The 26,529-nt window shown below is 40.8% G+C and overlaps 3 protein-coding genes across 4 annotated transcripts; 2 read left to right on the forward strand and 1 right to left on the reverse strand.

Moving 5' to 3' along the window:
* Positions 1–114: 114 nt before the first annotated feature.
* On the forward strand, positions 115–6,782 carry hacl1 (2-hydroxyacyl-CoA lyase 1). Its single transcript, XM_063485949.1, has 17 exons — positions 115–301; positions 528–632; positions 722–762; positions 855–935; positions 1,010–1,082; positions 1,157–1,234; positions 1,369–1,463; positions 1,570–1,682; positions 1,762–1,897; positions 2,800–2,905; positions 3,079–3,162; positions 4,225–4,326; positions 4,497–4,651; positions 4,786–4,944; positions 5,032–5,139; positions 5,250–5,436; positions 6,575–6,782. Exons 1-17 carry the CDS (start codon positions 251–253, stop codon positions 6,605–6,607), a joined length of 1,707 nt encoding a protein of 568 aa, XP_063342019.1. The 5' UTR covers positions 115–250; the 3' UTR covers positions 6,608–6,782.
* Positions 6,783–7,723: 941 nt separating this feature from the next.
* On the forward strand, positions 7,724–16,312 carry colq (collagen-like tail subunit (single strand of homotrimer) of asymmetric acetylcholinesterase). 2 transcript variants are annotated; one of them, XM_063486396.1, is made up of 17 exons: positions 7,724–7,875; positions 8,393–8,502; positions 8,723–8,830; positions 9,653–9,697; positions 9,852–9,878; positions 10,668–10,739; positions 11,020–11,082; positions 11,168–11,194; positions 11,285–11,329; positions 11,412–11,447; positions 11,575–11,655; positions 11,768–11,864; positions 12,427–12,557; positions 13,745–13,864; positions 13,971–14,112; positions 14,221–14,323; positions 14,417–16,312. In XM_063486396.1, the coding sequence occupies exons 1-17, from the start codon at positions 7,779–7,781 to the stop codon at positions 14,484–14,486; spliced, it is 1,374 nt and encodes a 457-aa protein (XP_063342466.1). In that variant the 5' UTR covers positions 7,724–7,778; the 3' UTR covers positions 14,487–16,312. The 2 variants fall into 2 exon arrangements, with proteins under 2 accessions (XP_063342466.1, XP_063342467.1); XM_063486397.1 differs by having other exon boundaries at positions 13,986–14,112.
* Positions 16,313–18,715: 2,403 nt separating this feature from the next.
* plekha8 (pleckstrin homology domain containing, family A (phosphoinositide binding specific) member 8) lies at positions 18,716–26,420 on the reverse strand. The gene is made up of 13 exons (XM_063486477.1): positions 26,249–26,420; positions 25,718–25,834; positions 25,450–25,605; positions 25,172–25,293; positions 24,829–24,987; positions 24,669–24,709; positions 24,337–24,455; positions 23,288–23,615; positions 22,414–22,499; positions 21,269–21,327; positions 20,731–20,932; positions 20,576–20,637; positions 18,716–20,481 (listed from the first exon to the last, which is right to left on the reverse strand). Exons 1-13 carry the CDS (start codon positions 26,286–26,288, stop codon positions 20,284–20,286), a joined length of 1,689 nt encoding a protein of 562 aa, XP_063342547.1. The 5' UTR covers positions 26,289–26,420; the 3' UTR covers positions 18,716–20,283.
* Between the last annotated feature and the right edge of the window lie 109 nt (positions 26,421–26,529).

Here is a 26,529-nt window from a genome sequence, read left to right on the forward strand (position 1 = left end):
ATCTAGTCTACACAACTGAATTTCTTTTTGCACTTCTCGGTAGGACGTGAGGTCACACGCATTGGCTCCCGTGATTGGCTCGTAACTCGGAAGTGGAAGTAAGGGGGCGGATGCAGGTCCAAAAACAAACCAAGCAGAGACCTTTGCTCAAGGGCTCTGATGCAAACTTGCTCAAGTTGCAGTTCAGCCTCACCTTATGGTTTGTGACAGTGCGGTTTGACATTGCGCTGCCTGCTGTCTCCTCACGGTCATGGACGAAGTGACAGGAGCTCAGCTCATCGCTGAGTCTCTAAAGGCTCAGGTAGGAATGACGTCGTCTGCAAACATGTAGCACTCCAGCAGAAATATTCTCCCTGACAAGCGTTTGTGTCTTTGCTCAGATGTAACTGTTGAGCAATGTGTCAAAGTCCAAGTGCGGTGTGGTCAGGATCACTAAACTTTTCATGAGTGCATGTTCCCCCTCCAATTAATAATGCTACTTTTTTACAAAACTTGTTCAATCCAACGTTCAACCAATCTCCCTGCAGAAAGTGGACTACATGTTTGGGATAGTTGGAGTTCCGATAATCGAAGTGGCCATGGCTGCTCAGGCTGCAGGAATCAGATACGTAGGAATGCGCAACGAACAAGCGGTAACTCGTTGTTTTGTACAACCTTTGTAATCCCTAACAAAAGCATTGCACTGCCATGCTGACATCAAATAATTTCTGTCGCATAACAGGCGTGCTATGCAGCGTCTGCCGTCGGATACATTACTGGGAGGTAAAATCTAATTCTGTACCGAATAAGGTGAACAGCTGATGCCCAGCACTGTTATTCACATGTTGCTGTTTCCTGTGGTTATCTGAATCCAGACCAGGGGCCTGTCTTGTGGTTTCTGGACCTGGGCTCATCCATGCCCTGGGTGGAATGGCCAATGCCAACATGAACTGCTGGTATGACTCCATAACCACTGCTGTGTACTGTACAACTTACAAGGTGTTTATGAAGTGATGCTGGCTTTGCACAGGCCGGTGGTTGTTATCGGAGGGTCTTCGGATCGAAATCAGGAAACTGCAGGAGCCTTTCAGGAGTTTCCTCAGGTAACACGTGTCTCGATGTGGATTTTTGCCTGACACCGCTTCTTTACGCTGATTCTGTTTCTCCATGTTACTAGGTGGAAGCATGCCGCCTGTACAGCAAGTTTTCAGCGAGACCCAGTAGTCTAGAAGCCATCCCCTCAGTGATAGAGAAGGTTGTACAACAATGCCCTCACACTGTCTGTTTTGTTCTTTTGTTCTTGTAATGTATCGAACAGATCTGGATGAACTACTAATGACTATTTTTATCACGTCTGTGTAAAGTTTTCTGGTATTTGATTGCTCACAGGCGGTCCGCACAAGCATCTATGGGCGCCCAGGTGCTTGTTATGTGGATATTGCAGGCGACATGGTTAATGATAAAGTGGAGAGGAGCAAAGTTAGGTTTGTTGTCATTCTTGGATTAAAAAAAGACAAACATTTTTATGCACAGTGTCACTCGTTAAACATCAGGTGTACAGACTCTCAGAGAAGTGTGTCTCTCCCTCAGAGAAGTGTCCTGCTGTCCACCTCCACCAGTGAGTTTGGCTGACCAGGGTTCAGTCACAGAAGCCATATCTGTCTTAAAAGCAGCCAAGACACCCTTAGTCATCATCGGCAAAGGTAACTGAAACAAAAGAAGCAACTGCCACCTCTTTTCAAATTAACTAAGCCTAACCAACCTGTGTTTTTCCCCCAATAGGAGCAGCCTATGGCAGAGCAGAGACTGTGCTGAGGGAGTTTATTGAAATGAGTGGCCTTCCCTTCCTGCCCACCCCGATGGGAAAAGGGGTTCTTCCTGATGATCATGCTAACTGTGTGGCTGCTGCACGCTCAAGGTAAGCCTCACACTGCACAGTCACACCTGGTAGTAACCAGACAAAGTTGTAACAATCTGTAGAGCTCTCTTTAATAGAGTAGTCCAGCAGAACTCTGTAACTTTGGTGTGTTTTAATCTTCCTGAAGTAGAAGGCAAGGACATGGTCAGCAATACTCATGCAGGCTTTGGGGTTTAATCAATGCTCAGTTGACATTAACAGTTGAAACAAGGCCGGATGGATCGATGCCTTTGTGCTGTATGTGCCAAAATCTGACCCTGCCATCTGAATGTTGCAGCAGAAATCCAGACTCATCAGACTGGGCAACATTTTTACAATTTTGGTGATTGTATTGATGTATTGAGCTGCTGCCAACTGATTGGCTGGTTAGATATTAATGTGCAGTTGAACTGGTGTACCTAATGAAGTGTTAGGTAAGTGTATAATAATACACTTATAAAAGTACTTATGTTTTTTAAAAGCGACGGTCAGATTTTTCAAAAAAGAAAACAGTCTAACATCCAGACAGACGGATGTGTTGTGAGTGCAGCTCCTATTTTGAATGTGTTTTTAGCTAAAAGACAAAATTCACCTTCTATATGCATTACAGGATCGAAAAACATTCTGCCTAAGGGAGAAGTGGCATGAAGTTTTGTCCCCTTCTGTCTGACATATCAACGCTTCTTCTATTATACCCCATTTATTCAGCTGATTGGACCACCAGATTTCTATTTCTATATTTTTTAGGCCAAGAATAGTTGACAGTACATGTTTAGATGGCAAACAAACATTTGTGTCATGGTCATCTATCTGGCTCCTAAATTCTGGATCTTCTAACCAGTCAGGATCTAAAATTTTTAGTCTTGTTTAATGAGAATCCATTGTTTGACCTCTTTTGATGTATTTTTTTCCTTGTTACCCAGAGCTCTTCTCCAGGCTGATGTCATACTTCTGTTTGGAGCCAGGCTCAATTGGATGCTCCATTTTGGTCTTCCACCTAGATTTAACCCTAATGTTAAGATCATTCAGGTATGTAAATGACTGAGTTTATGGTTTGAGAAAAATCAGCGTTAAAAGATCTGGTTTAAAGCTTGTAGTCTGTTTGGTTGTTAATCTTTTGTATTGTCATGAGAGAGTTAGTTCTGCCAAATCTGGTGCTGCAAAAGCTGTAATGATATAACCCCACTGTGATCTGTTTGCAGGTTGACCTTTGTGCTGAGGAGATGGGCAATAATGTGAGGCCAGCTGTTGCTCTCCTTGGAGATATCAGTGCTGTTGCCACTCAGGTACATTTTCAGCAACTCAGCCCATTGGCTCATCTTTCTCTTTGATGTCTTTCCCATAACGTTAATTTAGGAATCAAAAGCAAACCTGTTTCATCAACATTTGCGCTAATGGTAAGAACCTGTGTAGAGCTATGTTTTTCTCTCATAGATAGTTCACCATAGCATAAGATCTGGATATACTTGTGAAGCTCTTAATGGCTTCTTTACTCATTGGTTTTTAAGCCTTACTTGCACGACAGTGAGGTCTGAACACTTTTGTTCAGAGTTTTTTGTTTGTTTTTATATTTTCTTTGCTCCTCTCACTGAATTTTCAGACTAAAATATGCGACAAAAATATGTCTGAAAAAAGCAAAACAGATCCCTTTCACAAATATACAGTCATGGTAAAAACAAAGCAGGTTTCTAAGTCATATTTCATATACAGAGGAGTTTGAATTTAATATTTAATATGTTAACTGAGGCCTGAGATGTACTTCTTGGGTTTTTTGCAGTTTCTCTGAGCGCTGCATGGTCTGACCTTGGGGTGAATTTGTTAATAAGATTTCCACTTGTGAATAATTTTCCTCACAGTAGGATGATGGACTTGAAATTGTTTGCAAATGGCCTTATAATCATTCCCAGATTAATGGACAGCAACATTTGCTAAGATTGGTGTTGACGTCTTTCCTCCTCGGCATTGTGTTCACGCACGACCAATTGCTTCAGACCAGCAAACTGTCAGAACTTCTGGTTTTACAGAGATGCTCACACTTGCTGATGATCAGTTAATCAAATGCATTTGATTAGCAGCACCTGGCTTCTACGTTCTCTCTCAGTTCCTATGGAAACAGTGAGGACATTCACAAGACTGCTTTTGCATTTTATTACGATTACATTGTGTTAAATGTCATGGGGTTGTTCTTCCTCTGAGGTTGCATCTACCAAATTTTAAGACCAGGTAAGGACCAGATGATTTCTTTGATACGTCTTGTGCTGTCTTTTTAGCTTGACTTTATTCTCTATATCAGTGACACGAGTACAGTAACATTCAACTGTAATAGTAGTGTCTTTTTTTTTCTTCAGCTGCTAATGTGTGACCGTAGAGATGGTTGGAAATACCCCTCTAACGCTGAGTGGTGGAGCACGTTAAAGAGCAAGATTGCTGCTAATGCAAAAATATCAAAGGTGGGTTTCACCAAAGTTCTTCTAATCCTTCCTTAGAATTTGGACCACCAACGGAAAGCTTACATTGTTGTTCTGTGCATGGTTACACTGTATCAGCCTGCCGATGACATTAAATTATATATTTAATCCATTTAGATGTTGTCTCTGTTTTTTGTGTTTCTTGCCAATAGGCACTTGCTCTACAGTCTACAGTGCCCTTGAACTACTACACAGTGTTTCATCATATTTCCCAGCTGCTGCCACATGACTGCATCATTGTCAGTGAGGGTGCAAACACAATGGACATCGGACGCACCATGTTAAATAACTACCTACCTCGACACAGGTAAGCCAGTCAAGCGCACTGACTTTTTTTTGTTGTTGTTGTTGTTGTTTTTATGCTAACAAATCAATTTAGACTAAACTATAAGTTAATGTATATCTATTAGATTGCTGTAAACTAATCTTGATGATGTTCAGACTGGATGCAGGCACCTTTGGAACAATGGGAGTAGGCCTTGGGTTTGCTATCGCAGCAGCTGCTGTGGAGGCGAGCCAGAACACCGGCCGAAGGGTCGTCTGTGTGGAGGGAGACAGTGCCTTTGGGTTTTCTGGTATGGAGGTTGAGACCATGTGCAGGTGAATTGATTCCAGTGTTTCTATTCAGTATTTGCAGTTTAACCGTCTATTGACTTCACATTCTTCTCCTTGTGTTTTGTAAATCAGGTATAGCCTACCCGTGGTTGTTATTGTGGTCAATAATAACGGCATTTACAGCGGAGTAGATTCTGAAACATGGAAAGCAATGAAACAAATGGGAGAGCTGACCTCTGTGTGAGTGAGACACTTTTGAGAAACTTATCATAAAGTGAATTCACTGATAGTTTTTATTGATGTCTTATGTTATGACATAGCAAAAGTTGTCTTACATCGTCACATTGTAGGGCCCCTCCCGTGTCCCTTCTACCTGACGCTCGCTATGATGAGGTGATGAAGGCGTTCGGAGGTCGAGGGTTGCTGGTGAGGACGGTGGAGGAGCTGCGCGGTGCCTTACAGCTTAGCCTGAGTGACTGGGAGAGACCAAGTCTCATCAATGTGCTCATTGACCCTTCCTCAGACAGGAAGCAGCAGGTAACTACAACTGTTAGGAACACATGTTTATAGAGTCTGCATGTTTATAAAGTATGCAACAACATTAACCACGTCTTGCCTGCCAGACAGACTTGAGGGTAAGCGTCTCCCAGGTGCACCTGGAGTAAAATTCTCTACATGCACAGGCAACTCTAGAAAAATAATGCTCCACCTTGTGGTCAGGGTTGTAATAACAACTCCTACCATAGTCAGAGCATCTCCATGGCTCTTTCAAATATCTGGACTTCTGCGCTGTCGAGCGTTTGCCGTACTCTGGAAAAACATGGAGGGTCTAAGGCGGTCCGGACATTTGAACATGTTAACACAGTCTGGAATAAAGACTTGACATATATCACTCATATCAGAAATCTCATCTCATCGCATGTTTTACACCCTTGCAGCCCTGTGTCCTTGCAGACTATAAACGGTACTATATGACAAAAGGCCACAAATCAGATCACAGAATGTTTTTAGTATTTGGTCCTGGTGCACCACAGAAGGCATAAAGAGACTGAGTGACACCGGCAGACACAGCAGTAAAGCCAAGCCTGATTTAATCCAGTGTTTCTTTGGTTTCTGCTTTGCATACAATAAACAGCTTCATGTTTACTTGACTCTTCCTCATCCTTTGAGGGCTATGTTACTGACATGCCTTGCCGAGCCGTAATCCTCCTGCTCCAGGTGCACCAGAACTGTTGTATTCCACTCACAATCCCTCCACCTAACACCAACCTGACCTTTCTATTTCAGGGCTCCCATAATTAGAAAGCATGGCCCTCCGTGTTTATGTTGAACGTATCCACGCAACCTTTTGCAGACACGGTTGAAGGTTGTATTGAGTAATGTATCCACAGCGCTGAGCTCCACGGCTGTGCCAGCAGAAAAACTTGTCCCTGACTTTTAGTGTTGCGCCTTCACCTTTCGACACCCAACTTTAATTCATTCCTGTCAGACTTGAAGCTGACAAGATTTAGTTTTGAAAATTTGAAGAAAACTTTTAGTTCATTTTTATTACCTGGAAAAACCTCTGTTTTACTGCTTAGATCTCCATTACAGTACAATATTCATCTAGATCTTATTACACGGTATAGCTCTTTCATTTAAAGACTAATATAAACACTGTGTTGTCTGTTTGCAGGAGTTTCCTTGGCTCACACGTTCCAACCTGTAGATTTCCAGAGCGTGACAGCAGTGACGGTTTTCTCCTGGAAAATATCAAACTGCTTTTGTTTTTCTGGTTGTTTCCATTAATTCATCTAATATTTTGCTATTACTATACTGTGAATTAATATGAAAAATATGACGACAATAAAACATTTCACACAGAGTGCATGCTGTTTCTTTATGTCATTTTTTCCCTGCAACTGCAACTGTGAGTTGCCCTGTTGAGTATTGCCTACATTAATGAAATGTAATAAAATTAAATGTAAAGGGGAGAAAAGTGTCTGAAAAGACCAAAATCTGGAGAAAAGGAGAAAAATAAACGCATTTGACAAATTTTGTTTCTTTTTGCAAATGAACCAGCTAATGTTTACATTTGAATGTAGAGATTTGTCAGTAATGGGGAAACTTTAGATGAAATCAACAGGATTTTTCTAATTTCCATAAGTTTTGTATCCTTTTCCACAACTTGTATGAAAAATCCTAAATGTGCAACAAAAAAGCAATGCAAGCTAAAATTATTTGATAGAAAATTGCATTGGTTTTGTATCTGTTAAGTTGCAAGCTTGACATGATTGCTTTTGTGATTTATATAAAGAAAAAAGCATAATTTATCTTAAAGTGCTGCTGAGAAGTGATGTAATCTGTTTTTCTAGGTCCTTTGGAAATGCAGACACTTGACATTTTGTAAAAGACTTGCCACAGCAGTATATTGTGTACTAAATAACTTGATGCACAGTGTACTTCATCACAAAAAAACACATTAATCTAAACATAATTAGACTGTAGACTGATACATCTAAGAAAGTTGTAACATATTGACATCTTCATTCAGAATGCTCTCAGCATGTCTTGCAGAAAAGCACACAGGGAGTCTCACAACTTTCCCTGAAGAGAGACAATAACAAAAGCCCCCCCACTGCAGTAGTAGAGATCTAATATTGGCACCAGGAGCAGCTGGCAGGCTGTCTCCTGTAATTTTAGTGCACACTGATGCAGAGGAAAGATTTAATGGGTATTGGTCAGCGTACCCTCTTCTGAGGGCGTAAAGGAGACACAGCAGAGTGAACGCAGAGGGAGGGGAGCAGAGAGAGAGGACAGTGAGAAGAGAGGGAGTGGAAAAAGACAGCGTGAGAGCTGCTGTGGATCAGAAATAAAGTCAGGCAACTATCCGGAGCAGCATGACTCTTCTAACACTTGGACTGTATCTGCCATTGTGGTTTTGTTATGGCCTGGCTCAGCCTTCTTTTCTGGACAACTTTGATTCATTCCCAGCAGGTAAGACCGTTTTAATCCTGAGCTTGAATACTGTATACTGTACTGTACAGTACTGTGCATGCACAGGAGCTGGTGGATTTGAGCTGCAAAAGCATGGATTCTGAAAGTCTCAATTTGAGATTCACGTGGCACTCATGATAATACCCTTGTTTTTATTTTCTTGTTGTCCATGAGGTAGGTTGGAAAGGCCTCTATAAATAGCGAGACCAGCTCCGGCTCTTCAGTGAGAGGCACATGGGCTTCATATCCGTCCAGCGCTAGGAATTCTGCTGGATGGGTGTCATGATTTGATAGTTTGCACCTGTTTCTCTGTTGCTTGTGCTGCTCCAGCATGCTGTAATTGTTTCAGTTTGTCTAATTTTTAATCTGTCCCACCTTAATTTGTCGTAAATGAAGTTTTTCTCATCTTACATTCATTAGCGCGGGTGCAGAAGTTAAAACAACACAGAAAAACTTCCTGGCTTCATATACCTTTGATACCCTGTTTAATTTGTGACTGCATGCCCACCTTGCGCAGCTCTCAGATCCCGGGATCAGCAGAAGAGGTTCAACCCATGCTGTTTAGTGAGTCCGCCTCCACCACCGCTGTTTCCTCCACCCCCTTCACTTTGGCGCCTCTACCCTCATGTGAGTCAAAGTCATGTGACTTTCTATTGTGAATATCTAACTGTTGACATGTCCTTGATTTATATCCAAAAACACCACATTTCTTACAGCCTTTTGACCCCTGGTCAAGAGTCTCTCGAATTTTATGTCAACAACTGAATGAATATCAGAAAACCTGCTCTTACAAATGTTGTCAAGACCGAAGAAGTCATCGAATTGCATCTTTATTTATATTTTACAGAATGATGGAAATTCCCGTGATGGTCGCGAGTCTGATGTGGACAATAACAATAAAGTTTCGTCTTGCCCCGCAGGCCCTCCGGGGCCTCCTGGCCCCCCAGGACCTCAGGTGGGAAACCAGGCTATTCCTAAAACATCATGGCTATCCTTTTGTATCTGGAACCATGCCACTGTTACTGGACTCTTCCAATAAATCTCTCATAATGTAACAGGATTCATCACCACTATAACTAAAGCGTCAGTCTCTGTTTCATGTTGGAGTCTACGTAGTTTTAAGGTGTTAAAAATTAGTACCCCAACTACATATTAACCGCATGTCTTCTCCAACTTGATAGTTCCTGTATAGCAGGAGATGGGGATTTCTCTGGCCCATGCAACACAGCAACCCATTAACGCTCCACTTTTAGCTGAGACACAAATAGCCTTTTTCCACTGGCTGCCAGTGTCCCACACATCATTCTCAGAAACCGTCTGAAGAGCTGTCTGCTTGGAAACGAGTACTGGGTCGCGTAAATTCCAGGGCTCACCAAAACATGCTTGTGTCCAGGTGTTTGTGTTCTCTAGTGATTGAAAGATACAAAGACCTTTTGGTTCAAAAGGCCCTCATAACCCAACCTGTTCCACTGTTCTCCACTGTGTTTCAGCATTTCATAAGTGAAAGCAGATTTACCAACTGATTGTTAAAGCTTTTGCTGTGGTTGCTCATCAGAGACCGAACCGCAGCAGCATTTCTCTTTATCAAAGGAGGCCCACAAGGCAGCTTTTAAATCAATAGTGGCCACTCAGCCTTTAGCTAATTGAAACTGCGGCTTCCAGAAACAGAACAGCTCTGTGGTGGGATGCTGTGGACAATAAAATGAATTTAGATGGCTATCTCTGTGATTTAGGAGCGTATAGCACAAATCTAATGTTTTCTTTTTATGTTCATTAGGGTCCCCCTGGATTACCTGGGATAGCAGGGCCTAAAGGAGAAAAGGTAAGGAGTGTACTTATTAAAATTAGATAAAACTAGACTATCTGCTTATTATTCTAATAAGCTGAAGTGCAATTGACCTTTTGCACACAAATGCTTTCTGGAAGTGCATTAAATGACTGCCGTCCTTGTCCCCTCCTCCACATCCTGTTGTCAGGGAGAAATAGGAAGACCTGGTCAAAAGGTGAGAGTCTCCATTAATCACTCCATGTTCTTTGCTAAGTGGATTTACTCAAAAAATGAGATACAATGCCTCCGCCTGCTCGCTCGCTGTAAGTCACAGTGCTGCCAGTGTCTGCTTGTGTACATCCCGAAATTGTGAGGATATACAACCTTGACAGGAGGCAGAACAGACACACTGACAGGAGGCAAATGGGTGCAGGACTGCTGAGACAGGCTGTTTTCGTGGCTGAGGGACTTTACATGCTCTCAGTCTGTTTCTCTCACCGAAGCAGAGCATATTGCTTCCCTATCAACATTCCGCATCAGGCTAGCCTGTCAGACGGTCCTCCTTCTCCTAACGTAAAGCTTTATTGAAAGCTCGGGACACACTATGTGATGAACACAGGTAGAAGAGTAGCGTCCTCCTAAATGAATCAAAGCTGTCCAATGGGGGAGCTTCACTTTGCAAGCGGCCTGACTGAGCAGCTTTGCAGCACCGCAGAGCAATTTAGCTTAGTGTTTCAGCCAGGTTATTAATCATTTTATTTCCCACAAGCACAGACTCCTGTTCTATATACAGCCCATCATTTAATTAAAGAGAGCAAAGTGACAGGGCTCGTTAAAGCAATTCTCCCCCTACATGTGCAGCAGTGTCTGAAAAATGCTGTAGTGAGCTGGCCGTCAGCTAATGCAGCAAATGCATTATATATATATATATATACATATATATATATATAAATATATATATATTCAAACAGGCATAAAAGGCTCTGATTTCATTAACTTAAAAAACAGTTATGTCTCCTGTCAGGGTCGGACAGGCCCTCCTGGACTTCCTGGGAGAAGAGGACCAACAGGGTGGTCAGGACCAAGTGGGGCCAAAGTGAGTAAGTCATAATGTAGATCCTATAAAATATGTCAATATATGAGACCAATAAGAACCAGAATGGTTTATTACACAAGTCTGATTTGCAGTCAAATAAAATAAAACCCTGGATTACCAGTTATGTAACATGCAAACAGCCTTTCCTTTGGTGAATGCTTGACTGTAAACGTAATAAAAGAACCTTTAACGTTCAATGTCCGCATATGACATTTCTTATTTTATGTTGCGTTCAAAGACAAAAGCTCATTCACGTCATTCATGTTTACCTTTGTGTCAGGGTGAGAAAGGTGACCCGGGGCTGATGGGTTTGCCTGGATCCAGAGGACCAATTGGGCCGAGGGTAACATTTTACATATGCTCTTTAGTGATCTTTAGTGAGTTTTGTTTCATCGTGTTTCATGTTTGTTTTAAATCTTTAATCCTAGGGCTTACCTGGGTATAAAGGGGAAAAGGTAAGTGGCACCATTCAGCTGTAAATACCGTAGGATTTATTGATTAACAACTTTGACAGTAAACTAAATGAATGTAATCTGCTCTGTCAGGGTTCCCGAGGTGACCGTGGCGAGAATGGGATGAAAGGAGACAAGGTGGGGAGAGTGTATCAGGAAAATTGTATATGCACTTTGTAAGAATTCTGAATTCATGTTACGTACTCTTCCTCACTCGCAGGGTGCAATAGGTTTCCCAGGAATGCTTGGACAAAAAGTGAGTAATCCTCATTCAAGCCAGTAAGGGTTCTGCCTTACAATGTTAACCAGCTAACCAATTAAATTCATGTATTTGAATTCAGAATTTTTCTGATATATATATATTATATATTTCTGTTATTGAGGGTGAAATGGGTCCAAAAGGAGAACCTGGAACCTCAGGAAACAGAGGACCCACTGGCCGACCGGGGAAGAGAGGCAAGCAGGTGAGGAGTTTATGGGCATGTGGTTGCACTGTTTTACAGTAGTGATAGCAAGACAGTTGTACTTTTTGACATGTGGTGTAAGGAAATGACCCTGCACTGTTTTGAATTTAAGGGACTGAAAGGAGACACAGGAAGCGTTGGTCCTATAGGGCCAGTGGGCCCACAGGGACCTCCAGGCCACCCCGGCCCTCCTGGTCCACCTGCAACAGGTGACATCCCAAAGTAGATTTAAAACTCTTGAGAACTGTGGTTGTAATTAAGTGTTTGCTGGAGAGATTTAGTTTCTGGATGGTCATGTGTTTTTTCCATTGTGAGCGTGTGAAAACTTGTGCTGAAAGTGAGAAGGGAAAGCTCGCAGCCCGGTGAGTAAAGGAAACCCACTTTAAAACTCTGTACGAGGTAACACCAGTAGTCTTATTTAGCACCAGAGAAATCTAATCCCCCCAAGCTGAAACAGGATTCTCTCAGCATGACATCATGTGGCTAAAATGGATTGACAGATGGCAAGCCTACAGTTTTACAAATATTATGTCAGCACATCATCAAGATGACATTTGTTATCTTGATCAAGTTCCTGTATGAATTATCCTGATTGTGTTTGCTTCTTGATTGATAAATCAAAGACGCTAGACTGACATGTGGTATTTATATCAGCTTGTGTAGGCTGTACACAACTCATTAATGCTGCTATATTCTGTCACTTTGGACTAAATATAGACCCACTGTTTGTTTATCCTTCCTTTTTTTCTCCCCCTCTTCCTGTATATTCAGGAGTCTACATGGTTGGGGCAAAGGGTGCGCGCGGTCCACCAGGGCCTCCTGGAAAGTGTAGCTGCAGCTCTTTGAGTAGTCCTCCATTTGAAAATTATGCCTCTACAGGAAATTATCTCAAAGTGCCAGCGGTGAGAGATGAATGGTTTGCAGTCAAATATATAATCATCTGTGAAATCACTGAAAAATCCACCAAATTAAAATGTAAAGAGTTTCAAAGGGTAATACAGTTGTGGTCAGAAGTTTACATCAGCTCATCATAGGCATCAATGCCATGGTAATTGTAGCTTTTTAATAACTGACCTTTTGCAAACGAATGCTTTCTGGAAGTGCATTAAATGACGGCAGTGCGTTAAATGATTGCCGTCTTCTTTTTCCAGGGTGGAGTGATTGTACAACATAGACCTTTAATGGCTTTAGGAAGGCTGTTTCAGCTCTTGATTTGAGCTAAAAAAAAAATTCATCCACTTTGTGCAATTTACCAGTACCACTGGCAGTAAAACAGCCCTGCAGCATGATGCTACCACCACCATGCTTGACAGCCTGTACAGTATTTTTAGTTTTGAAAGCCTCACCTTTACTCCTCCAAACATACCTTTTGGTATTCTTGCCAAATAGCTCAATCTTTATCTGATCTGACCATAAAACTTTTTTGCAGATGACATTTGGTTTCTTGGACAAAGCAGTGACACATCCAAATAAGGTGTGCCTATGTACAGTTGTTTGAACTGATAATCTTAAAATCTGCAGTGGCTTAAAAATGGCTTCAAGAGACCTTCCTAACTTGTATAAATCTAAAAGTCTCCTTTTAAGATATTCACAAAATTCCTTGGATTTTCCTATTGTTCCAAGTATTGGTCAATCCAGTGATTGCTATCAAACAAAGACAGCGAAGAGAAACTCCTTTTTGAGGTCAATCATGATAACTAACGAGAAGTTAGGGATCAAGTTAGAAGTATATATTTGACCTTTATTTATACTTTTGGCTCTGAGTGGATTAGAGAAAATACAAAATACAAAAAAAAAAAAAAAAAAAAAAAAGATTTTGTACAATCATTCCAATCCGGAAAAAGAACAGTTCAAAGATATCATTAAAAGCATCATGCCTGTGATAAATCTATTAAACTTCTTAAACTTTAGACCACAACTGGAAATAAATAAGCTTGAAAGATAAAAGGAAGGTTAAAGTACACTTACAGGAGAGATAGATAATGCTTGCAGACAAATGTTACCAGCTGGGATGACAAATGATGGTCTTCAGTGTTATTTCATAAAGTTCTAAAATGCACTGAACCCTATTATTTTGCCTTTTATTTAGATATTTGTGGTGAGCAACGAGGAGGAACTGGAGCGCCTCCGCACAGATAACGCTCTTGCATTCCGTAAAGACCAGAGATCTCTCTATTTCAAAGACATTGATGGCTGGCTGCCAATCCAGGTATAAATGCATCTAGCAACAATGCAATGTGTCCCTAAAAAAAATAGATGGTGACTTTCAAACAGCCTTTTCCTTTTATGTTCACATGTTTTAAATTCTGCAAAAGACCTTTCCATTCCAGATGACGCCCTACCAGTCCATGGAAAATGCCCCCGATGATGAAGGTTACTGTGGGGACGGCATAGTGCAGATCTCCACCGGGGAGGAGTGTGATGACAAAAACAGAGTTGTCACCGATGGCTGCGTCAGTAAGTCATGCATCTATGTTACCGGTCCTTTTATAGTTCATTAGCTGTACTTTGCTGTGCACATATAACATGACCCCCCTGTGCCCCTGCTGTTTCATGTTACCATAGAGTGTAAACATGCCTACTGTGGAGACGGATACCGCTATGAAGGGGCTGAGGAGTGTGATGGAAAAGACTTTGGATACCAGACATGTAATTCATATCTTCCAGGGTAAGCATACAGCATTTGGGTACACAACCGTGCACTGCATGAAAAGATGTAGGTGTGAACTTGACCTGAAAACGTTTTTCTTATGATTTGTAGGTCATATGGTCACCTCAAGTGCACAAGATACTGTTCTATTGACTCAACAAACTGCAAGTACTTTACTTGAGGAGTTGTCTGGACAGTGCTGTGGCTCCTTTGTGTGTTATTTGCTTGGGACTTAACATGTAAAAAAAAAAAAAAGAAAGAAAGAAAAAAGAAAAGAAAAGACAACAATGCTCCAAGCAAAAACTCTGAAGGAGGCTGCCAATGATTCTGTTATGAAAGAAAGAACAAAACCTAGAAATATAAAAACATACATAAAACTCATCTGTATTGCTGCTGAGATGCCACATATCTCCCCGGAAGTTATAGCTTGAGTCTTTGAAGGTGAAAATCCGCACACTGGAAATGCAAAGGAAGACTGCACGCTGTCTTAACGAGAAGGATTTGGACTGGCCTCCACAACATACCCGACTGGACCCGAACCAGCCTTTCAACGCAACAGCTGAGAGCCTCAATCGCGTACCAGTGGACGATGTTGCAGAGAAGCAGTAGCTGGAACAGAGGCATATTAATCTTGACCCAGTTACTGTTGAGAATAACAAGCAGTAGGACATCCAGAGCGATGGCCCGAGGTATTCTACTGCAGTGTGAATGACAGTGCACAGCATTTGCATGTATCTGGGATTACTAAAACCACGACAGCAGCTGTCACTATCAAAGCATGTAACCTATCAGTTTACTTATTACTGTCAAAACAACGTTCGTACTGTGTCCTCTCATTACCATGTCGAGATACAAAGGTAGGGATGGAGATAGAGGTGGTTATAGTGCACTATATACTGTATATATAGCGAGTTATGCACTTGTAATCTTTGAGTGAGACTGTTACTCCAGGAGGCTTGAAGCCTAGAAGTTGACCCAGCTTTGTTAGCTTGTGGTGGTACTGTACTGACAGGGACATTTAGTCTGGACAAGGTTTCAATAAATCCCCAAATCTTCTCAGGAACTAGCTAACAGGTAATGTAGCTCAACAAACAAAGCACCTTTTACAGGTATCCTCTACTGCTCTTTATAAATTACACGGCAGTGACTGTACACTGGGGCGCACAGGCAACTCAAGCAAAAGCTTTAACGCATCAACAATGCGCAGTACTGCAGGATTCAGTTTCCCCTCCTGTGCTGCAGTGAGAAATGAAATATATTGTACACGAAGGCTTGAAACTGTTATGTCCTTAATTTTCTCGGTGCACGGGAAGGGCTGGACTAGTCTGTAGCTGCTAAAGGGGGGAGGGAGAGGAACTCAAATCGCAGTCTGTTTTATGATCATTACTGTACATACTCTGATACCTCTTTATCCAGTCTTTCTGTCTTACAGTATATACAGCAACAGTAAACTTAACAGTGTAGGTGTAGTCCGCTGTGTGTTGGGCACAAATGCTGAAAATGACTGTGCTGATATAAGCTGACATTTTCCATAAGCTACTCTTTGAGTCGCGGTGCCAAGGGAGACCTTTTCTCAGACATAACCTAGATGTAGTCAGGTCTATAAAGCCTACAAAAGCAATCAAAAGATGAAGACTGTTAATATATTGTGTCCGCATGCTTGTGAAACTCTGCTAATGCTTCACCTTTGTCAAATACCGTTTTGTAAATCATCATTGCATTCATCAGCATAGCAGGTGTCTTAAGAACTGTCAGTCTTGCTCTGTTCAGAGAGTAGCAAAGCACTGTATGAATGACAAACCTTAAAGTTATGAACTGTGCCATGCACAAAGCTCGAGTACCCTTCTGGAAACTATGTTGAGTGTCGTGTCTGTGGCCTGTGCTGCTGTGTTCTATCTTAGACTGCCTGTGTACAGCAATGCTGAAACGTGCATGCGGTGACGTACTGTAAGGCTTTATGAAGCGTAGCAAGCATTGTGACTGGGGTAGTTCATTTTGTTTTAATACTCTGATATGATTTTTACAGTAGTTGTGAACTATTTAAAAAATGATCAAATAAAAGTGATATTTAAGTCACTCTCTTTATTTAAACTTAAACCTTGGTTAGCGGTTTGTCATGTCTGCTGTTATTGGAAAAAGCACACACACACACACACAAAAAAAAAAAACCTAACTGGCATTGATGGAGAGGCTATTGATGTTCTCTTAGGATACAACACTCAGACAAAAAAGTAAGGGGGACATCTATCAGGGGATTAGGGGGGGGGGGGGGGGGGGGGGGGGGGGGGAAGTATCGCAGCAGTCAGCCGTTTGCTGAGTGCTGCGTTAGTCTAAATGCAAAGCAGACCACACAGTGAACTCTTGCTGTTTCTCAGACGTGGCAATGGGTTTTTCGGCTTTTCATTCCATCTTAATGAAGCCTTTCAGAGCTGAATCTGTGCCTGGAGATGAGGCACAGTGATACAGGTTGGGGACAGACCAGCCGGCCACTGTTGCAACCAAGATGTTTGAAGCAGGATGAGACCATATAACTGTATTAGCATGCTGTATTCCTCTTCTAAATCACATCAGGGCAATTTGTCTACCGAGATGCCAGAGTAAAAGCTTACCTTGGTGTATTTATGCCATCATGTGCAGTGCCCTGACCGGGGCAATCACATTTGTCAAACAAATGTCCCAGTGTGGCACTAAATGTCACTGAAATTCAAGGGCTGACCTGATTTGTAATGAAAAGATGAGCTGTGGTCACAGAAGAATCCCTCAAGTGAAGTTTACCATTTGTGAAGTAAGGTCAAATTAACTTATGAGCTGTATCCCATGCATTTTATTAACTTATTCATGTAGTGTAACTTATGGCAAGCTTGGTCTATGTTCAGCTCACATAGGTATTAAAATGATTAGATGAAATGACACTCTTTTTCCACTAAAAGGTTATTTCAGTGCAGATTGGCTGGTGTAGCATTACAGCTGTGGTACATGGGGCGATGCAAAGGAAACCACAGGACAGGAAGCTGGCAGAGACCCAACTGCTTCACCTAAGCCAAGTGAAAATCCCTGACCTACAGACAAGAACTGCTGGTATCCCGGGTGCAGTGGTGCTACTTAATGCACATGCAAAATAATCATTTGACACAGAAAATGATATACAGATATATTATTTAAGATTGTCTTAACAACTGTGGTACCAAACTATTTACTATCTATTTCTTATTTGCACTCAACGGTCACTGTGTTAGGTACATATTGAAAATACTGGGTTGGAATTTATTTTGCCTTCAAAATTTTGACCAAAAGATTTTGGTCCATATTGATAATAGCATCACTGAGGTGCTGCAGATTTACAAGCTGTACATCAGTGATGAGAATCTCCTTTTATACCAAAGACACCTCAAAAGATTTTTTTTAATTTAGCCTTTGAGACCGAGTGTCTCACTTCCAAGAGAGACCTGCTCCAGACAAACATATTAAAATTACAACAATAAAAAAAAGCAATAAAATAGCTAAATATGTCTAACGTACACAGTCATATTAAAACATGAACAGGTTCCCAGAGATGATTTCATAAAAAACATTTGTATGTCTTTTAAAGTCTGCAAGTGAAAGAGCTTCAATTGAGAGAGCTTCTGCAATGTATTCCATGAAGACGGGGCAGAAAAGGACAATGCCTTCTTCCCAAGCTCTGTACGAACTGATGTTGCTGAAGATGCTCTACTGCGTTGAGATTTGGTGACTGTGAAGGCCGTTTGAGTACAGTGTACTCACTGTTATGTTCAAGAAACCAGTTTGAGTTCATTTAAGCTTTGTAGCATGGGGCATTATTCTGCTGGAAGTAGCCATCAGATGTTAGGTACACTGTGGTTATAAGGGGATGGACATGGTCAGAAACAATACTGAGGTAGGCTGTGGAGTTTAAACAAAGCTCAGTTGGTGTTAACATGCCCAAAGTGTACCAACATCATTATACCACCACCACCTGCCATGACCATAGATGCATGCTTTCATGCAAAATAAACATTCAAGGGACTCTACCATGTGAATTTCACAAAAGAAGTGGCACTCATCAGACCAAGCAACATTTTTCCAATCTTCTATCGTCTTTGCCTTTTTCAGATCATTCCCTGTAAACCCCAGAAATGGTCATGTAAAATAGGAAATTCATTGGAAGTCATAGTAGTTCAGCAGTACAAACAGCCATGCCATGCTCAAAGTCACTTAAATCAAGTCACTTCAGCAGGTCATCTGCACTAACAGGTGCACCTAATAAAGCGGACAGTGAGTGTATAGTTGGCACAGTAAGTACAGGGCCTTTACCTCTAGGCACGTAAACCATATGGTAACATATTTAACTTCAGCATGACAGAAGACAAACTGCAACTTAATTATGTTTATTTTGCAAATAATCAAATGGCATCTTATTTATATCCATAGAAAAAACAAGTATTTGTTGTAATGTTACAATAGTGTATCTTAAGGATTAATATTAAAACTCATCAGAAATCAGCCTATTGCACACCTGTGATGTAAACCTACTGCAAATGATTTATTTACTGTACAGGAGTTTTTAGTGTTTGCATTCTTAAAATAAAAATAACAATAATAAAGTTGAAAATACTATCTGGTAAGCTTCTTTTTAAAGCCCTAAGATAATTTTCCTGCTTTTTTTGTTTTGTTTTGTTTTTTTCAAATGGCTCAGTGAATTTGCAGTCAAATGTTAACCCAGCCTGGAAGAGCAGTCTTACCGATCATTTCCACTAATTCGACATCAATAAAATATTAAGTACATCTGGTAACAACACTTAACAATGGTATGTACAATAGCATGGACGATATGCTGAAAAGGGTTACTGTTCTGTAACTACCATTTTAGGATTACTCATTTACTCACTTCAAGCCCTTGGCCTGGCACCTGTTGCTAAATACACCAAACATGCAGTAAAAAGCATGCTTTATGAATACAAATGTCCATACATTCACACAAAAGTCAGACAGAACGATCCATGTCATTAATGTGGACTTTATAACTTATGGTATAATAAATAGACATTGTAAAAATGCATAGGTTTGTGCAGATGTCCACATGAACAGCAGTTGTCAATATTTTTAACAGCTATGCGGTTTCCTTTCTTATTTTCAGTTACTGTAGGCAGCAGAGGCTAAAGCCATTCACATGACAGTTCCTTTTTGGTCCACTTGGAAACTTTGAGCAACAGCTCACAATGACATTATGTAAAACACAACAAATCCATTGTCAAACTGCACAATCTGAATTCATTTTCAGGGAAAAATATATACTCATAGTAATGTTTACTAAGCTTTTATAATAAGTACAGGAAAATATTTACATAACTGACTAAAAGTTAGCTTAGTACGTAATTCAATCACATACTTAAGACACATTTTGGGAATCGTTTTTGCTAAAAAAAATAGTGCTTTGTGCTAGTTGGAAGCATCATCGTATCTCACTGAAGCCAAGGAGAAAAAAAACAACATTGATAATAGTTTCATACTGATCAATTCAAAGGGAATCAAACAATTTTACAAGGAACTGACCAGAACCAAATACCCTGTGCTTAAATACCTTAAAGCATGTAGAGTACGCCTTAAGCCACAATACACCAACAACCAGAAACAAATGTCACCATGAATAATTATGGTTGGAGTCTGCATAATAAGATTAGAAACACCTTCGCTGTCACCGGTCTCTGGAACAAGACCTGGAATTTAAATCTCCTCAAACCAACCTTAATTAATTGTACTGCTCAGTTAAACCCTTCTCGGGTGGTAAGTACACACATGAACACCCACTTCATACCAAAACTGCTCCTGCTGTAGAGTTTAAAAACGACTGAAACGTCTCAAAATGACACGAGACAGTCTCACACTACTTTGTACACCTTTCTTCCAGCAGTTAGCCACTACTCTGCCCATTCAGAGGGGCTCTGTTCTTCTCTGAACCGTGAGCATCTCTTGTTCTTATTTCACACCACCTCGTCAGACTCAAGGTTGTATTCTTCATATAATGCATCAAGAATGGCCAGCTGCTTCTCCATGGCAGGCAGATACACTCCCAGATCCCTGTGCATGCCGTTGATAAAATCGCTCTTCAGCTCGTCACCTTCTCTTGACACTAAAGCAGCTGTGAAACTTTGATAAGACGGGGAAGCTCTGAGCGCCAACTGGGGGGGGGGGAAAGTCAAGTACTTGTCACACAAAGAATAAATATCCTCAGAAGGTATTAATACTGGACTGGGTAAAAAAAAAAATACCTACAGCAAATACACCACGGACAACCCATCCGTGGTACTGCCGAAGAGTCTTCCCATAAGCGTTGTCTGGGTGAAAGAAAAGAAGGAACATGACAATTCAACACTTTTACGTGTTTGAACTTATGTTAAGCTGTGCATTGTAAAACAGAAATGCATTACTTAGTGCTCCCTGGATGTCTTGCTCTCCAGCGTTGACTTCTGACAGAAACTCCTTGAGGAACTTCAGCCCTCGTCTGAGCCACAGCAGAGCCTCGGTTGCAGAATTGCGCACCTGGGCAACATCTGTCTCTACTTCATGCAGCACAATAGACTGTAGTGTAGAAAAGCCCTCAGGGTCTGACCTCAGCTTCTGGTGAATTTTCTACAACAGAACACGAGACACTGTGACACAGTACTCTCTACTCTGGTAGACTAAGCATTATTCTTGTTCTGACTTCCAACAACTAACTCCAATGAATGAATATTTAATATAGTAATATATGCTTGTTGACAAAAAATATTAACAAGAAATGGACAGAACACTAAAGCTAAACAAAAAAGGGGAATGAAATAGATGCCTTTTTATTGACAAACTGTATGACTGATTGGACTCTAATCTTTAATGCAGTTTTGAAAATGTTATTAAAAGTTGCTCTAAATTATTCAAAGACCAACTTCACTGTTATTCCTTCGATTAACCAAAATCATGTGCTCTTACCTTTATGTTTCCAACAAAATCCATTTTAACTGGTGCAAACACTGTGGATCCCAGTTTGTCTGAGAAGAGAGAATCTATGATAACTTTTTTTTGCTGGTTCTGAAGCACAGATTCTCAACTTGTGTCTTATTTTGAGTGCACAGTGTTTTGATGTTTTTAAGTAATAACAGGCAGCTTAGATGTCCTTCAGATTTAAACTAAATATAACACTGAAATGAGGGATTACGGTGCACTCTAAGACCTACTGGACTGTATTAAGTATAGGATACACACAGACAAAAATAGGTTACCATCACTGTGGGCTGTAAACTTTCAAACAAAGCTGGGAATAGGCTTTAGCTAAGAGGTCATGTTAGTTCAGATACAAATTTAAGCTTATTGAGATGTTTTATGTGTTTATCTATAGACAACCATTATATGCATCAAGTTTCTCTCTTATAAGTAATTTTAACTTTAGAAAACAGTTCACTGTAAGTAACCTTTACTGATGTCAGTTCATGTGAAATACAGACTAAAATTCCCTTCGACCTCTTACATGTGTGCTAATTGAAAGCTGTTGTTCAAAGATAATTCCTGATAATCCTACTTTAGCCTTGATATTTGTTAACACAGGGATAACTCTGTCAAACAAGGCAGACCCTTTTTATAAAACAAAACAAAAAAAAACCCAATGTTTTTGGCTCCATGTTACTCAGGTCTTGCACTTCTTCACTTTGTAATTCTGTGAATGGCGACTTTTTATCATGATGTAATACACTGTGAGTAACAAAGTGTGCACACAGCACAAAAATGTGCATGACCTAATTCTTATGATTAACCTTGTCATATGATATTATTTTGGGTTACAAAGAAAAACTAAAGACAATGACAGACATACATGTGCAGAAAGAAAGTAACAGAGGCATGAAGGAAAAGTGTGATGAAGAACCTGTGATAGAAAGCTGCCTCCTCATTAATTGCAAAGATTATGAAGGACAGAACATATACATAAAAGATGGAAAAAAAACAGCAAATGAAAGTGATTGTTTTTGTTTCTTTATCAGAGTTAAAAATGCTGAACTTACAAGAAATGCAAATGGGAACCATGAGAATTAGGAACAGGGTGGCAGATAAAGATGAAGAGAGGCTTAAAGTAACCGGCCTACCTAATACAGGTACTATTGCATAGCATGAGTCCAAAAACTCTTGTGTAGGGATACCATTGTCGTCATCCAGTCTTATATCACTAAATCTAAAAAACAAAAAACAAGAAGTAGAATAGATTCAAACAGCAGAATATATTAGAGGGAAGCTATCCCATATCAGTTTTTATTTGACCAAAAGCAAACAGAAAGAAAACATAATAATAAAGATTAGAAGAACAATACTGTGGATGCTTAATCAACATCCACACTAATTAGAGGAGCATACATTTCAAAACCAAGCCAGAGAGACAAGTCACACAAAACATCATGCAACTCTGACAAAAGTACCCAAGACTACTTCATCTAAAACTTAACAGAGCTGTAGTTTTCACTGATCTTTCCCTTTGTTTGATTCCTGCATTACAATAACATTCACCTCAAACAGTACAGATGTAAATCACACTCTAGCCACATGTTCGATTACACTCTCAGAATCTTAAAAAAAAAAGTATTTGAAAAAGAAAGAAAAGTTAACAAAACAGGTTTACAAACCCAAATATCAGACGAGGGCCTCTCTGTGTCATGTGATCAAGAGAGAACACACCGATATAAAACACTTGACTGTAAGATCTTAAAAACTGACTTTTTCAAACTTGTTATTAAACTATTCTGTGCAATACTGCAGCACTATTATTATTAACAAACTAAGTCACTGTGCAGTCTATTCAGAAGATACAGCACAAGCGCAGCGCCTTAGTTACAAATATACTACACATATAAATTAAATGAGTTTAATACTGCAGCAGTGAAATATCACAGACAATTGTATAGTTAAATTCCCACAGTAACTAAAGTGTCCTAAGGGATGTGAGCTTCCTGAGTGGCATTTTCATACCTGTGACTCATTGTGCTGAAGAATGTTTCCACCTGCTCTGTGTCTTCTGACTCTGTTGACTTTCTGGGAATCTCGCCTTCTTCTTCGCCCTCTTCTTGGTGCTGAAGTTGAAAATCATTCACGTCCCCATTGTTGTTGTCATGCGCCTGACTTTGGTCCACTTTGTCCATCTGCTCTTGTCTTATCTGCCTTTGTTCATCATCTTCACTCTCGTCATCCCCCTCTGCTGGCTGGTCATAGTGTTCAATCTCAGGGGTGGTCTGGGTAGTAGGTAAGCTAGGATTAACTTGATCCTTGTGGACTTCTGAGCTGCTGGCTGTTTCAGTGTCTGCATGAAACAACGATGCATGAGTCTTTTTGCAAATTAGACTGTCAGAAATCAGTCTACACTCTACACATTTTTTATTAAACATGACCTATGACCCTGAGAAAGCTACTCCAGTAGCATCACAAATTCACAGTTGGTACAGCAACTCAAGCCATTTTAGGTTCCTCATCTCTCCCTGTAAGACAGCTTTCTTCTTATTGGCTGCTGCTTGCAAACAGAAGATCTGAATAGCAGGTGGGGGAAGCGGCTGCACCCAGAGCCAGAGCTGTATAGCTGAGATGACAATATGAAGAAATACGAGCACTCACAAAGAGACAGCTATCTCTTTAAATTGATATATTGCATATATTAATTTATTTTTTTATGCTACATTAAAATACAATATAAGAAAATAAACATTAAAAACCTCTGCATCTATACTGACTTACTATATATATCCCAAACAAAATAATAAACTATGAAAAGACTAGTCTTATTTCTCAGCAATGGCCCCTTTGTGTAAAGGCTTTGTCACTGCTAAGGGAAATGTAATAATGGAACAAGTCATCCATCACTGTACTCACTAAAAGGCAATACTCTATTCACTTCAGTTCATAGAATACACAAACAACAACCAGGGCCCTTGAGTGCTGTGTAGTCTTTCCTTTGTGGAATGCGGTAATGGTTTTTAGTTCAGGAACTTCCCCAGCAAGAAAAGCGAGTGGCTGGCAACCTGACCTACCTGATGGAGAAGAATGGTTTTCTGGTCTGCCTGGCTCATCTGGTCCCTCTGCCCCAGAGTCAGGGGTCTGGCTGTCATGTGCAATTGTTTCTCCTGAGGTTTCGGACAAATCTTTCCACCTGTAATATGTTTCAGGACAATGCGTCAATTCTAAAAAGCTGGGACAGAAATTATGCCCTTCACAAAATGCAACAACAATGGCAGAATATCAACAGAAACCCTTTGAAACTGTATTTTTGTTTGAGCATCTCTTTGCTCTGTGCTACCTTTAGCACCTACGTGGCACTTCATGAGAGATAACATCATTCATTATAGTAAGAGAAGCCACCTACTTTTCTCCAAAGTTCTGATTTAAATGATGGCTGTGTTTAATCTGTGGAGACAGCACAACACAGACAAACACTGGGTGACTACACATATTTTGATTTTTGGAAAACAATCCCAGAGCGATTATACTAGCTTGCCCACACAGAGCTGGTGAGAGAAGTATACCTTCTGAGGTTTGATGGATGCTACTGGAGGAGTTCCTGGTGGACTCTGTGTTGCCAGATCTGTAGTGAAAGTACGATTTGCTATCTGCATGCATTCCTCTAGAGTCTTAAGGAAAGTCGTGCATGTAGACTTCACCATATTCCCAGTGTCTAGACCCATCTGAGAAGGAAACATAAACATACATGTTGGGTGTAGATTGCTAACGAAATCTGCTAAAATCACATGTAGCCAAAAGATTCTATTAATACGTACATAGCAACTGCAAACTAGCTACTCTATACTGCAGTTTCACACTAACAGCAGCATATCACATTTCATCAGCTCATCCAAACTTTAACCTTACCTCTGCCGTGTCTCCTAGCTCATCATTCTCCTTGATCTTGTTTACTTGTTGGAGGAGAAGGTCACAGTACAATCTGAGTTCTGACATCTTAGTTTTCAGCGCCTCTGTATTCTCCTGAAGCTCTGTATTCATTGTGCACACAGACAGCAGATCAGAGTTTGAGAAGTCGTGCAAATGCCTTACAACACTTGTATGTAAGTATGGTCTGTACTATTCCAGGTCTAAACGCTTTTACCCTGTTTTTACTTGCAAGAGTATCTTGTAAAGTATCCAAATACCTTTTTCTCTCTTGGTTCGGTTGTCTGTAAGGCAAGCTTTGGCTGTTCCCAGCGCCACCAGCCATTTCTGCCTTTCTGCTGCATTGATGGCTCTGAGGTAAAAGTACTGCTCTCCTGGTATGGTCAGGTCAACTCGTGTAGAGTCAGAGGAATGAACTAAAAAAAAAAAAAAAAACAGCAGCAAGCAAGGGACATGCCTGTCAGTACTGCATCCAAAGGATGCTTGCTCTGGTTAAACCGTGCACAGAGTAAAGTGGAGCACACCGACCTTGGATTTCACAAACGGAAATTTTAATGCTGCCCTTGCACCCTTTCCAGGCATCTTCTTGAGAGTCATAGTAGGACAAAGTTCCTCCATGAAGCACAAACCAGCGAGGCTGCCAACCTGTAAAGCGCATGGGAAAAATAAGTGAATCAGTGCTGTGGCGTTACTGTAAACTGCACTTAGTTTTTAACATTAGAAAAGTCATCAACATACAGCGTTACCCAGCTTCGTGAACTTGACGAGACTTAAGTTATGTTAGCAACAACTAATTGGTTGTGAAGTCAGATTATAACGACAGGTGGTGGACAGGACCGAGCGCTGCTAGCTAAGACTGACGTAACGGCTCACCTCTAATTCACTGAACAGCTAATTTATCAAAGATAGGAATGCTAGTGGTCAATACGCTGCCAAAGCTGGCGGGCAGCTAACGTTAGCTCGTCCGTTTTAACGTCACAAACTCGCTGTCATGCTAGCTAGCAGCCTCAAAACGAGCTCTACAACGGAAAGCACACAAAGACTTTAGTGTTAACCTACCACTTATGTAATTGGTCCACTTATACAGCATTCCTTCCATTATTTAATTGCGTGTTTTTCCCGTTCATTACTTGTTTATCACAACAGGACGTGATGCCCAGCTGACTGTAGCGACTCCATTGGGCCCCGAGTGTGATTTGCGGAGTAACGTCCACCGCTTTGCATTTCAACTACGTCGATAAAAGTGCGTAAACTTTTTCGTGAATCTACCACTAGCCGATCCTGAGCGTTACTATCGCCTTTCTTCCCACCTACGTCATATGGGTTTAAGTAGCATAGGT

This window comes from Pelmatolapia mariae, linkage group LG10_11 (genome assembly GCF_036321145.2).
Source record: "Pelmatolapia mariae isolate MD_Pm_ZW linkage group LG10_11, Pm_UMD_F_2, whole genome shotgun sequence".
Taxonomy (NCBI): Eukaryota; Metazoa; Chordata; class Actinopteri; order Cichliformes; family Cichlidae; genus Pelmatolapia; species Pelmatolapia mariae.